This window comes from Oncorhynchus nerka, linkage group LG4, assembly GCF_034236695.1.
Source record: "Oncorhynchus nerka isolate Pitt River linkage group LG4, Oner_Uvic_2.0, whole genome shotgun sequence".
NCBI lineage: Eukaryota > Metazoa > Chordata > Actinopteri > Salmoniformes > Salmonidae > Oncorhynchus > Oncorhynchus nerka.
The window spans coordinates 83424298-83439348 of NC_088399.1; the positions used below are offsets into that span (position 1 = coordinate 83424298).

Genomic DNA, 15051 nt, shown 5'->3' on the forward strand with positions numbered 1-15051 from the left:
TCTGTGGTGATCCGTTCTTTCCTTCAACTCCCTTTCTTTACTTTTAGATGTTCTTGTCTCTCAGTTTATTGATTTAACTGTGTTTAACTGTGTTTCCTGGTATGTGCTATGGTATGTGCTAATGCTGTTCAGCTTGTAGCTGGTATGTGCTATGGTATGTGCTAATGCTGTTCAGCTTGTAGCTGCCATAGTACCTTAAATAAAACTCAACTCAATTCAAATCCTAATTATCTTTTTTGTGTATTCTCAGCGCCTACTCTGTTACAAATATCACATACTTTGAGTTTCTGTCCGTTTTATTTTTTATTTTATTTCACCTTTATTTAACCAGGCAGGCCAGTTAAGAACACCTTTATTTAACCAGGTAGGCCAGTTAAGAACACCTTTATTTAACCAGGTAGGCCAGTTAAGAACAAGTTCTTATTTACAACTGCAACCTGGCCAAGATAAAGCAAAGCACTGTGACAAAAACAACAACACAGAGTTAAACAAACGTGCAGTCAATAACACAATAGAAAAGAAAAATAGAAAAATATATGTACAGTGTGTGCAAATGTAGAAGAGTTGGGAGATGTAGGTAACAAATAGGCCATAGAGGCAAAATAATTTATCATTAATACTGGAATGATAGATGTGCAGATGATGATGTGCAAGTAGAGACACTGGGGTGCAAAAGAGCAAGAGGGTAAGTAATAATATGGGGATGAGGTAGGGTGTGCTATTTACACATTGGCTGTGTACAGGTACAGTGATCGGTAAGCTGCTCTGACAGATTAAATTTAGAGAGGGAGATACAAGGCTTCAGCCTTAGAGATTTTTGCAATTCGCTCCAATCATTGGCAGCAGAGAATTGGAAGGAAATGCGGATGACCAGTAAAATATACCTGCTGGAGTGCGTGCTACCGGTGGGTGTTGCTATGGTGACCAGTGAGCTGAGATAAGGTGGAGCTTTACCTAGCAAAGACTTGTAGATGACCTGGAGCCAGTGGGTTGGGCAATGGATATGTAGTGAGGGCCAGCCAACGAGAGCGTACAGGTCTCAGTGGTGGGTACTATATGGGGCTTTTGTGACAAAACAGATGGCACTGTGAAAGACTGCATCCAGTTTGCTGAGTAGAGTGTTGGAGGCTATTTTGTAAATGACATCGCCGAAGCCAAGGATTAGTGGGATAGTCCGTTTTACGGGGGTATGTTTGGCAACATGAGTGAAGGAGGCTTTGTTGCGAAATAGGAAGCCGATTCTAGATTTAATTTTGGATTGGAGACGCTTAATGTGAGTCTGGAAGGAGAGTTTACAGTCTAGACAGACACCCAGGTATTTGTAGTTGTCCACATATTCTAGTAAAGGGAAAGGGACTGCTTCGTTTCACTTACTGTAGACTAACAGTTTCAGATAAAGCCCAAATATAACACCAGTGTGTTAACCAAGACAGCAGCTGTGGACAGCCCCCTGTCTGAGACAGCTGGTGTGTGTGAGTGTGTGTGTGTAAGTGAGAACGTTTGAGGGATTTGGGGATTGAGGAGGAGACTTTGTGCTCTTAATGGCGCAGAGCCATTCCTCATTTGCAGCCTTTGCAAGACGCCACTCAAATACACTTAAGGAGAATCAGTCACACGCACACACACACGCGCGCACGTACACACCACTCACATGGTTCTCCACATCGTCTCCTATGGCTCTGCTATTCTTCAGGTACTCTGACACTGGCCCCAACAGCAGCAAGTCAAAGGCATCCATACACTGGGACAGACCTGTAGAGACAGGAGTGGAGGAGAGGAAGAAGCAGGATAAAACAATGACTATACTGTACTTTTACATACAGTATTAGATGTTCAAAAATGTTCATTGCATAAAGTAGTTCCCAGTTGAACCTAGAACCTTAAACATTGAACCTCCTGGTTACTCTGCCTCACTAGCCAATGCTAAACACCGCTGTCGTAACCTGGACCATGAGAATTCTACCACTCACCTCTGTTGATCCCGTTACAGTCCCCGTTGGCCATGCCATTGGACACCTGCATGTTGACGGACACCTGCTCTAAGCGAATCACAGCCTGCTCCAGCCTCTGAACTAATTTTTCCATGGTGGCGGCCCTAGAAGGAAGTGGAGAAAGTCAGTCTGGGGCTGTAGCCATGGCTGATCCTGTCAAAGAGCCTGGGGCTGTAACCATGGCTGGTTCTGTCAAAGAGCCTGGGGCTGTAACCATGGCTGGTTCTGTCAAAGAGCCTGGGGCTGTAACCATGGCTGGTTCTGTCAAAGAGCCTGGGGCTGTCAAAAGCCATGGGGCTGTAACCATGGCTGGTTCTGTCAAAGAGCCTGGGGCTGAGCTGATCCTGTCAAAGAGCCTGGGGCTGTAACCATGGCTGGTTCTGTCAAAGAGCCTGGGGCTGTAACCATGGCTGGTTCTGTCAAAGAGCCTGGGGCTGTAACCATGGCTGGTTCTGTCAAAGAGCCTGGGGCTGTAACCATGGCTGGTTCTGTCAAAGAGCCTGGGGCTGTAACCATGGCTGGTTCTGTCAAAGAGCCTGGGGCTGTAACCATGGCTGGTTCTGTCAAAGAGCCTGGGGCTGTAACCATGGCTGATCCAATCAAAGAGCCTGGGGCTGTAACCATGGCTGATCCAATCAAAGAGCCTGGGGCTGTAACCATGGCTGGTCCAATCAAAGAGCCTGGGGCTGTAGCCATGGCTGGTCCAATCAAAGACGCTGGGGCTGTAACCATGGATGGTTCAATCAAAGAGACTTGAGCTGTAGCCATGGATGGTCCAATCAAAGAGCCTGGGGCTGTAGCCATGGCTGGTCCAATCAAAGAGTGTTAATATGTCCATCACTGGGCCTGTAGACAGGTCTTGTCAATCAATCAATCAAATCAACAACATTTTATTTGCCATTTGCTTCGTAAACACCAGGTTTAGAACAACAGTGAAATGCTTACTTATTGGCCCTTCCCAACAATGCAGAGAGAAAAATAATAGAAGTAATAGAAAAGTAAAACACAAATTAATAAAATAATAATAAATACACAATGAGTAACGATAACATGGCTATATACACTACCGGTCAAACGGTTTAGAACACCTACTCATTCAAGGGTTTTTCTTTATTTTTACTCTTTTCTATATTGTAGAATAATAGTGGAGACAACAAAACTATGAAATAACACATCTAGAATCATGTAGTAACCAAAACATTGATAAACAAGTCAAAATATGTTATATTTGAGATCCTTCAAAATAGCCACCTTGATGCCAGCTTTGCACAGTCTTGGCATTCTCTCAACCAGCTTCATGGAGGTAATCACCTGGAATGCTTTTCAATTAAACAGGTGTGCCTTGTTAAAAGTACATTTGTGGAATTTCTTTCCTTCTTAATGTGTTTGAGCCAATCAGTTGTGTTGTGACAAGGTAGGGGTGGTATACAGAAGATAACCCTATTTGGTAAAAGTCCAAGTCTATATTTTGTCAAGAACAGGTCAAATAATCAGAGAAACAGTCCATTACTTTAAGACATGAAGGTCAGTCAATACGCAAAATTTCAAGAACTTTGAAAGTTTCTTCAAGTGCAGTCACAAAAACCATCAAGCACTAGGATGAAACTGGCTCTCATGAGGACCGCCACAGGAATGGAAGACCCAGAGGTACAGTGCCTTGCAAAAGTATTCGGCCCCCTTGAACTTTGCGACCTTTTGCCACATTTCAGGCTTCAAACATAAAGATATAAAACTGTATTTTTTTGTGAAGAATCAACAACAAGTGGGACACAATCATGAAGTGGAACGACATTTATTGGATATTTCAAACTTTTTTAACATATCAAAAACTGAAAAATTGGGTGTGCAAAATTATTCAGCCCCCTTAAGTTAATACTTTGTAGCGCCACCTTTTGCTGCGGTCCTGTCAATGAGCCTTTTATTTCACAGACTTCTGAAGAAATGAGAATCCCATTCCACTCGAGGTGTTTTATTCCAAACTTGTCATTCTCCAAGACTCAAGATGTTATAAATCAGGCATCGACCCCACTACAATAGGCTACACACAAAGGAAAGTATTAAAAGCTGTGTGTGCTGTTCTGTTCTGTCTATTTCAGCCTCACTGCTTTATGTAATAGATTGAATACAACAAAAGCTATTTCTAGTGCAGTTGACTCCATCCACGTCATTATTCATCAGAATGATATAATGCTCACAGATACATATGATTTGTACAGATACAGAAGAGTGTTTGGTGTCAGGTTTTAGTGGAGAGCTAGGGTAAGGGTTTACTTTATTCTAAGGATGGAGCCATCTATCTGAACATTGTGTACATTACAAAGATACGAGCCGTGTCCTAAATGGTAACCTGGTCAAAAGTAGTGCATTATACAGGTAGTAGGGAACCATTTGGGACACATACAAAGATAAGGTAGAGGGAGATTGACAGGAGGCCAAGTGTAGAAGATGGATCTGTGACTTGATAGAAATGTTCAGCCAGCCCTGTCCAATTTACTTCTCCGCTGTATCAGTTATCTGGATGAACAGGGGAAGTAAAAACTACGGTACACATTACTTCATCTTTCATTTCCTTCTCTACTTTCATTCATTCAGGCTTCAAACACCAGTGATCAAGGAAGGTTAGAAGGAAAGAAGGATATAAGGAAAGAAGGGTGCATTTCAAGCATTCTCAATCTATTACGTAAAGCAGTGAGGCTGAAATAAACAGAATATAACAGCACACACAGCTTTTAATACTTTCATTTGTGTGTAGCCTGCCGTAGTGGGGTCTATGCTAGATGTATATAGTTCACTATTTTTGACCAGAACTGCTCAAAAGTAGTGCACTATACAGGGGTCTGGGGATAGGGTGCCATTTGGGACTCATAGAAGTTCTTCCCTCTCTTGGTCGAGGAGAAACATTATCAAATTGGTCACCTGATCTGGTTGTTATCAGTGGAGATTGACCTCACTGGCCAGGCCATTCGCCTGACTGCGGTAGGAAGCTATCCCCATGCAGGGATCTGCACCAGTGATGTCACTGTCACACAGACTGGATTATTAGCCCTTCTAACACACACACAGACACACAGGAACACGAATGGAAGGACACATACACGAGCACATGAACAAAGACAATTGCAAATACACACATTTCAAATCCAAATGTAATTTATCACATGCTTCATAAACAAGAGGGGTGGACTAACAGTGAAATGCTTACTTATGGGCCCTTCCCAACAATGCAGAGAGAAAAATAATAGAAATAATAGAAAAAGAATAACACAAAGAATAACTACACAATGAGTAACGATAACTTGGCTATATACACACGAGGCACCAGTACAGAGTTGATGATAACTTGGCTATATACACACGAGGCACCAGTACAGAGTTGATGATAACTTGGCTATATACACACGAGGCACCAGTACAGAGTTGATGATAACTTGGCTATATACACACGAGGCACCAGTACAGAGTTGATGATAACTTGGCTATATACACACGAGGCACCAGTACAGAGTTGATGATAACTTGGCTATATACACACACAAGGCACCAGTACAGAGTTGATGATAACTTGGCTATATACACACGAGGCACCAGTACAGAGTTGATGATAACTTGGCTATATACACACACGAGGCACCAGTACTGAATTGATGATAACTTGGCTATATACACACGAGGCACCAGTACTGAGTTGATGATAACTTGGCTATATACACACGAGGCACCAATACTGAGTTGATGATAACTTGGCTGTATACACGAGGCACCAGTACTGAGTTGATGATAACTTGGCTGTATACACAAGGTACCAGTACAGTGTTGATGTGCAGGGGTATGAGGTAATTGAGGTAGATACACCACATGACCAAAAGTATGTGGACACCTGATAGTCTCATTCCAAGATCATGGGCATTAATATGGAGTTGGTCTCCCCTTTGCTGCTATAACAGCCTCCACTCTTCAGGGAAGGCTTTCCACTAGATTTTGGAACATTCCTGCGGTGATATGCTCCATTCAGCCACAAGAGCATTAGTGAGGTCGGGCATTGATTGTGATTAGGCCTGGCTCGCAGTCAGCATTCCAATTCCCGAAGGTGTTCGGTGGGGTTGAGGTCAGTGCTCTTTACAGGCCAGTCAAGTTCTTCCACACCGATCTCGACAAACCATTTCTGTATGGACCTCGCTTTATGCACTGGGACATTGTCAGGCTGAAACAGGAAAGGCCCATCCCCAAACTGTTGTCACAAAGTTGGAAGCACAGAATTGTCTAGAATGTCATTCTATGCTGTAGCGTTAAGCTTTTCCTTCACTGGAACTAAGGGGCCTAGGCCGAACCATGAAAAACAGCCCCAGACCATTATTCCTCATCCACCAAACTTTACAGTTGGCACTATGGATTGGGGCATGTAGCGTTCTCCTGGATTACGCCAAACCCCAATTTGTCCGTCGGACTGCCAGATGGTGACGCGTGATTCATCACTCCAGAGAAAGCGTTTCCACTGCTCCATAGTCTTTACACCACTCCAGGCAACGCTTGGCATTGCGCATGGTGAACTTAGGCTTGTGTGAGTGTTGCAACCGAGGACAGATGATTTTATGTGCTTCAGCACTTGGCGGTCCCTTGAGCTTGTGTGGCCTACTACTTCATGGCTGAGCCTTTGTTGCTCCTAGATGTTTCCACTTCACAATAACAGCACTTACAGTTGACCGGGACAGCTCTAGCAGGGCAGGAATATGACAAACTTACAAACTTTGGAAAGGTGGCATCCTATGACGGTGCCACGTTAAAAGTCACTGAGCACTTCAGTAAGGCCATTCTACTGCATGTTCAATGCACACACAACAGAATGACAGACACACAAACACTCACACTCACACTTCTACACTTGTCACAGGACAGTCAAGTTCAGTCCAGATGAGCAAAGAAGGAGCTGTGCTGTGTCTCCCGACATCACCTGCACTTCAACATATTAACATCCCTCACCGGTACTTAAATAAGAAGCAGAACAGGGTTTTAGACCAATGCCTCTGCCTTCCTACTAGCTAAAATCAAATCGTATTGGTCTCATACATGTTGAGCAGATGCTCTTGCGGGTGTAGCAACATGCTTGCGGTCCTAGCTCCAACAGTACAGTAATATCTAACAATACACAACGATACACACAAATTTAAAAGTAAAAGAAAGGAATTAAGAAATATTAGGACATCTGCTACAGTAGGACCTAGCATTCATCAGTTTTTTTTACCTTTATTTATCTAGGAAAGTCAGTTAAGAACAAATTCTTATTTTCAATGATGGCCTAGGAACAGTGCCTTATTCAGTCCTTATTCAGGGGCAGAATGACAGATTTGTGTGCTTGATTTTATACACCTGTATTGTCAGCTTGGAGATTTGAACTTCCAACCTTTCGGTTACTAGTCCAACGCTCTAACCACTAGGCTACGCTGCCGCCCCATCAGTGAGCTGTAGCCTGCAGCAGGACTCAAACCGGCAGTCCTGTGAGTTCACGAACTCATTGGTGGTGGATGGGAGGTGCAGCCTGGGCGTAATCTGTTAATTACACTAGAGAATTCTCCCAGCAGTGCCAAATGTCTAACATGGGCTTCACTGTATATTTATGTGGGCTGCCAGACAGTACAGGGCCCAAAAGAGTCTGTTTAAGATTTGGTTTGAGGTCTTCAAACTGGATGTTTGAGAGATATTCAGACACCCTTGGAAGACTGTGTAAGTTGAAAGATATATATATATATATATATATATATGAAATAATCTGTTGTTATAGCAGCAAAGGGGGACACATTCGTTTTTTAACAAATATATATATATAGTTATATATATAACTATATATATTTGTTAAAAAAACAAATCTCTTATGGCAATGTACCTTCATCAAAGTGACTCCTTAAAATATACAGTTGAAGTCGGAAGTTTACATACACTTAGGTTGGAGTCATTAAAACACTCCACACATTTCTTGTTAACAAACTATAGTTTTGGCAAGTCGGTTAGGACATCTACTTTGTGCACGACACAAGTAATTTTTCCAAAAAATGGTTTACAGACAGATTATTTCACTTATCATTCACTGTATCACAATTCCAGTGGGTCAGAGGTTTACATACACTAAGTTGACTGTGCCTTTAAACAGCTTGGAAAATGTCAGAGAATGATGTCATGCCTTTATAAGCTTCTGATAGGCTAATTGACATTGTTTGAGTCAATTGGACGTGTATCTGTGGATGTATTTCAAGGCCTGCCTTCAAACTCAGTGCCTCTTTGCTTGACATCATGGGAAAATCAAAAGAAATCAGCCAAGACCTCAGAAAAAAAATGGAGACCTCCACAAGTCTGGTTCATCCTTGGGAGCAATTTCCAAACGCCTGAAGGTACCACGTTCATCTGTACAAACAATAGTACGCAAGTATAAACACCATGGGACCACGCAGGCGTCATACCGCTCAGGAAGGAGACACATTCTGTCACCTAGAGATGAACGTACTTTGGTGAGAAAAGTGCAAATCAATCCCAGAACAACAGCAAAGGACCTTGTGAAGATGCTGGAGGAAACAGGTACAAATGTATCTATATCCACAGTAAAATGAGTCCTATATCGACATAACCTGAAAGGCCACTCAGCAAGGAAGAAGCCACTGCTCCAAAACCGCCATAAAAATGCCAGACTGTGGTTTCCAACTACACATGGGGACAAAGATCGTACTTTTTGGAGAAATGTCCTCTGGTCTGAACTGTTTGGTCATAATGACCATTGTTATGTAAAAAGGGGGAGGCTTGCAAGCCAAAAAACACCATCCCAAATGTGAAGCACAGGGTTGCAGCATCATGTTGTGGGGGTGCTTTGCTGCCAGAGGGACTGGTGCACTTCACAAAATAGCTGGCATCATGTGGAATAAAAATGAAGTGGATATATTGAAGCAGCATCTCAAGACATCAGTCAGGAAGTTAAAGCTTTGTCACAAATGGGTCTTCCAAATGGACAATGACCCGAAGCAAACTTCCAAAGTTGTGGCAAAATGGCTTAAGGACATCAAAGTCAAGGTATTGGAGTGGCCATCACAAAGCCCTGACCTCAATCCTATAGAAAATTTGTGGGCAGAACTGAAAAAGTGTGTGCGAGCAAGGAGGCCTACAAACCTGACTCAGTTATACCAGCTCTCAGGAGATATGGGCCAAAATTCACCCAACTTATTGTGGGAAGCTTGTGGAAGCCTACCCAAAACGTTTGACCCAAGTAAAACAATTTGAAGGCAATGCTACCAAATACTAATTGGGTGCATGTAAACTTCTGACCCACTGGGAATGTGATGAAAGAAATAAAAGCTTAAATAAATCACTCTCTCTCTTATTATTCTGACATTTCACATTCTTAAAATAAAGTGTGGATCTGAACTGACCTAGACAGGGAATTTTTACTAAGATTAAATGTCAGGAATTGTGAACCTGAGTTTAAATGTATTTAGCTAAGGTGTATGTAAACTTCCCGACTTCAACTGTGTATATATATGGACTGTGTAGGGTAATGACTGATAGTTGGAGGTGTTCTAAGTACTGATCTTGAGTCCGTTTTTTGTGCTTGTGTTCCAATGGGTGAGATAAGGTCAAATGTAGGGAAAGCTGATCTTAGACCAGTGCTCACTGGCATACATAACACTGATCAAAGAGTGTACAGATGTAAGCTCTTAATTTGACCATTTTCTCACATCAGGAAAATAATCCTTCAGCAACAGGAAATGTGAATTATGGATATTTGTTTAGGGGTTGACACGTTTATTGTTAGAGCAAATTAAGTTATACTTTTTTTAAACGCTTAAATACACTACAAGTTTGCACTTGCAACAACATGGTGATCAAATTAAAATCCTATTTATTACAAAATAGCAAGATGTGCTTTGTTTTAAATAAAAACATTTGACAAGCCTTGCAACGTGCTATTGAACAGAGTACAGTCTGACACTATTTTCCCAAGCCCTATTCATTATTCGTTTTCCCTGGAAGATATGTTGAAAACATTCAAATTGAAAATTGAGTTAAAGCAACAGCTAGAATCTGGCACAGTATGACTTGATTAGCATCTCTTCACCACTGTCAGTTGGCCAAAGAATCCATGGCGATCGAAATTGCATGGGGAATGACATGCTCTTTCGCTGTTGGACTCCAGCTATACAGTGTTACAATAAGTTATTTGTATACAGTGATTGAGGGAGGAGAGCCAGCACAGGATTTGAACCCGCAACCCTGAGGTTAGAGATTTATAGAATTATATACTGGAGGCACCATAAGGAATATTGTTTTCATAGCAAACAAAGCACCTAACAATTGTCTGACCAATGGGGAGGGATTTAGACCCAACAGCTGTGAAAGCAGACATTGGGGATGTGTTATTATTCTACTGAAATGAGAATGGCATTTTACTTCCAGATCCCCATGGGGTCTCATAACTCTATCCCCTGCATATCTGATCTCAGAGCTATATTGGGCCCCTGCTTCAAGTGAGTGGATATACTGTCATCTATTCTAAGTCTGAAGGTTCTATGGTTGGTGCTTGATAGGCCCCAAAGGTCTCTGGGATAAGGACCATCTATTTCTTAGACATGATGATGGGCCTTCTACCTGGAGATCTGGAAACCCGTATAGTTATAGGGCTTATGAATAGTACATGTGAGGATATGAAAATAATCAGAAAGGCTTACATGTGAGAATTGAAAAATGGTCAATCAGTGAAATAATATTTCTAGACATCAATCTTTGTGAAGCTCATACTGTTTTGGACAGCATTAAACTGTGTCAACATTCATTGTGTTCCCGAAAAGGTTCATTCAAGGTTGGTGTGACACAGGTGCACTGATTCTGTGTGAGAAGTATAGTATGGTGTGTTTATGTGTCCTCACATCACATAGAAAGTAGGTATGACATTAGCATCACATAACATAGGCATACTAAAAGCGATTATGGACTCGGCGCCACACATTACACCATAATAATAATACAACTATGTTGACATGTCATCTTTCCAGTTTCATCCTGCGTCATTGGCATGCTACATTGTATAGGCTACCGTTGTCATCACATACACCAATTGCAATGACATCGACATACATTTATGAAATAAAGTTAGAAATTATTATAGTCTTAACAGTAACGGTAGCCTATTTGACGCCTCACCGGTTTTCTGGAAAACACTGAAACGCCGCGAATACGCAATGATGTAACTAGCCATAAAAAAAAACACAAACACAAGACACACAGACCGCACACAAAGAATATGAAAAGGGCGATTGTTCAGACCTTTGTGGTTATCGGTGTCTTCTTTTCTCCTGCCAACACAGCGAATAGAATAACCGCACGCGTTTCAATGAGGCTGAGCCAGCTACAAACGTACTGCCCTGGCCCCCACCTCCCTGCACCACCCCCCTCCCGTTCCCATCTCGTCAAAAACATTACAGTCGGTTGAAAACAAACTAACCAACAAAGTGACATATTTACCTTCGACTAGTCCCTATCAAATCCTGGCGTAGTGTTTTCTTTCGCTTTTGTAATATCCCGGAACGATTTGTCCCTGGGTATTCCGCTGTACCCAGCCTCCCTGTCAGTCAACCGCGCAGCTAACTCTTGAGTTTCCGGGACTTCCAAATTAAGTAACATTGGTGAACCTGAGAAAACAGTGGATTAAGTGGACCACTGGCAAAGTACCAGTTGGTGACACCAATCTTTCCCTGCCCCACTGCCTGGTCTTGAGAAGCAGTAATGGGAGTCCCAGACACCTAAATATGGAATGTCTAATTGAAGTCTAATGTTGTGTAGGCAGGCTAACAATGGACTTTCCCATGACTCAAGGGAGAAAGCACTATAGCCTACTTTCTCCATAGTGCTGGGTGGACAATCAAATTCTAAAAGCTTGTTGTCATCATCACCACCACCACTACCCTCATCATCAGCTAAAGCTAACTCTCTCTCCTCTGCTCTCATCCTTCTAGACCTATCGGCTGCCTTCGATACTGTGAACCATCAGATCCTCCTCTCCACCCTCTCCGAGTTGGGCATCTCCGGCGCGGCCCACGCTTGGATTGCGTCCTACCTGACAGGTCGCTCCTACCAGGTGGCGTGGCGAGAATCTGTCTCCTCACCACGCGCTCTCACCACTGGCGTCCCCCAGGGCTCTGTTCTAGGCCCTCTCCTATTCTCGCTATACACCAAGTCACTTGGCTCTGTCATAACCTCACATGGTCTCTCCTATCATTGCTATGCAGACGACACACAATTAATCTTCTCCTTTCCCCCTTCTGATGACCAGGTGGCGAATCGCATCTCTGCATGTCTGGCAGACATATCAGTGTGGATGACGGATCACCACCTCAAGCTGAACCTCGGCAAGACGGAGCTGCTCTTCCTCCCGGGAAGGACTGCCCATTCCATGATCTCGCCATCACGGTTGACAACTCCATTGTGTCCTCCTCCCAGAGCGCTAAGAACCTTGGCGTGATCCTGGACAACACCCTGTCGTTCTCAACTAACATCAAGGCGGTGGCCCGTTCTTGTAGGTTCATGCTCTACAACATCCGCAGAGTACGACCCTGCCTCACACAGGAAGCAGCGCAGGTCCTAATCCAGGCACTTGTCATCTCCCGTCTGGATTACTGCAACTCGCTGTTGGCTGGGCTCCCTGCCTGTGCCATTAAACCCCTACAACTCATCCAGAACGCCGCAGCCCGTCTGGTGTTCAACCTTCCCAAGTTCTCTCACGTCACCCCGCTCCTCCGCTCTCTCCACTGGCTTCCAGTTGAAGCTCGCATCCGCTACAAGACCATGGTGCTTTCCTACGGAGCTGAGGGAACGGCACCTCAGTACCTCCAGGCTCTGATCAGGCCCTACACCCAAACAAGGGCACTGCGTTCATCCACCTCTGGCCTGCTCGCCTCCCTACCACTGAGGAAGTACAGTTCCCGCGCAGCCCAGTCAAAACTGTTCGCTGCTCTGGCCCCCCAATGGTGGAACAAACTCCCTCACGACGCCAGGACAGCGGAGTCAATCACCACCTTCCGGAGACACCTGAAACCCCACCTCTTTCAGGAATACCTAGGATAGGATAAAGTAATCCTTCTCACCCCCCCCTTAAAAGATTTAGATGCACTATTGTAAAGTGGCTGTTCCACTGGATGTCTTAAGGTGAACGCACCAATTTGTAAGTCGCTCTGGATAAGAGCGTCTGCTAAATGACTTAAATGTAATGTAAATGTAAATCATCATCATCATCACCACAACTATCACCACCCCCACTACCATCGTCATCATCACCACAACCACCACCACTACTATAATCATCATCAGCACCACCACTACTATCATCATCACCACATCCACCACCGACACCACCACCACCACCATCATCATCACCACCACAACCCCCACCGACACCCTCACCCTCATCATCACCACAACCACCACCAACATCATCAACACCACAACAACCACCACCGACACCATCATCATCACCACCACCACTACTATCATAATCATCATCATCACCACAACCACCACCGACACCATCATCATCATCACCACAACCACCACCATCATCACCACAACCACCACCGACACCATCATCATCACCACAACCACCACCGACACATCATCATCACCACCACCACCACTACTATCATCATTACCACCACCACCATCATCGCCTCCAAAATCATAAGGCTGGGGATCATTCTGCACTGATATAATCAATGGTTATAGCTAGTTTGGTATTTGTTATTTTATTAGGATCCCCATTAGCTGTAGCAAAAGCTTCCTGGGGTCAACACAAAACATGAAACAATCACATAGAACAGAACATTAATGAACAACAACAGCTCAAGGACAGACCTACATACATTTTTTTTAAAGGCACACGTAGCCTACATATCAATACATACACACAAACTATCTAGGTCAAATTTGGGAGAGGCGTTGTGCCACGAGGTGTTGCTTTATCTGTTTTTTTTAAACCAGGTTTGCTGTTTATTTGAGTAATATGAGATGGAACGGAGTTCCATGCAGTAACGGCTCTATATAATACTGTACTCTTTATTGAATTTGTTCTGGATTTGGGAACTGTGAAAAGACCCTTGGTGGTATGTTTGGTGGGGTAATTGTGTGTGTCAGAGCTGTGTGTAAATTGACTATGCAAACTATTTGGAATTTTCAAAACATTAATGTTTCTTATTAAAAGAAGTGATGCAGTCAGTCTCTCCTCAACTCTTAACCAAGAGAGACTGGCATGCATAGTATTTATATCAGCCCTCTGATTACAATGAATAGCAAGACATGCCACTCTGTTCTGGGTCAGCTGCAGCTTAACTAGGTCTTTCCTTGCAGCACTGGACCCCACGACGATAATCAAAATTAGACAAAACCAGAGCCTTCTGAACTTGCTTTTTTGGTGTTAAAAAAGCAGAGCATGTCTTTATTACAGACAGACTTCTCCCCATCTTTACAACCATTGAATCTATATGTTTTGACCATGACAGTTTACAATCTAAGGTAACGCCAAGTCATTTAGTCTCCTCAACTTGCTCAACAGCCACACCATTAGTTCACATCAACTCAAATAAAAGTGAGGGCAAGTTTCAACAGGGCTATTCACTGTGACCCTGATCATGTTAGCGGCTCCTTCTACAACCTGACTGTCATATCCCAATTCACAACCTGCCTCTGAATTCCATCATGGCGGACGTCAGATGCCATGGAAGCCGTAGTGATGTCATGCGAAACCTATCTCTGCTGTGTCATGGCAGCTGCCTGGGCCTGGCTGGCTGGCCAGCGTCTAGTTACACTGCAGGCTGAAATAGACCATTTGTGTTCCAAATGGCAGCCTGTTCCCTATGCAGTGCACTACTTTGGTCAGGGCCCAATGGGAAACAGCCCATGCTAGGTTAGGGGAGGAGAGGGTAGGGAGGCTTGGCAGCCAGCATCCAGGTCTCTTGGCATCTTTTATTGATTAGAAAGCCTCTGAATTATTCATTTGCTTTCCCAGAGGACTCCATTCTCTAACTCTCTGCTTTCAGAC

The 15051-nt window shown here is 43.6% G+C and overlaps 1 protein-coding gene across 2 annotated transcripts in view; it reads right to left on the reverse strand.

The window, feature by feature from the left end:
• Nucleotides 1–11731, reverse strand: part of LOC115128686 (adenylyl cyclase-associated protein 2-like) — a 75412-nt gene extending 63681 nt beyond the window's left edge. Inside the window, exons 1-3 of one of the 2 annotated variants that reach the window (XM_029658768.2) lie at nt 11487–11731; nt 1971–2095; nt 1652–1752 (exon numbers count right to left, since the gene is read on the reverse strand). In XM_029658768.2, the coding sequence (XP_029514628.1) occupies nt 1652–1752; nt 1971–2085 (216 nt within the window). In that variant the 5' untranslated portion in view covers nt 2086–2095; nt 11487–11731. Of the gene's footprint in view, nt 1–1651; nt 1753–1970; nt 2096–11288; nt 11377–11486 lie in introns of those variants that run through there. The other variant, XM_029658767.2, reaches the window with a different exon arrangement.
• Nucleotides 11732–15051: the final 3320 nt, after the last annotated feature.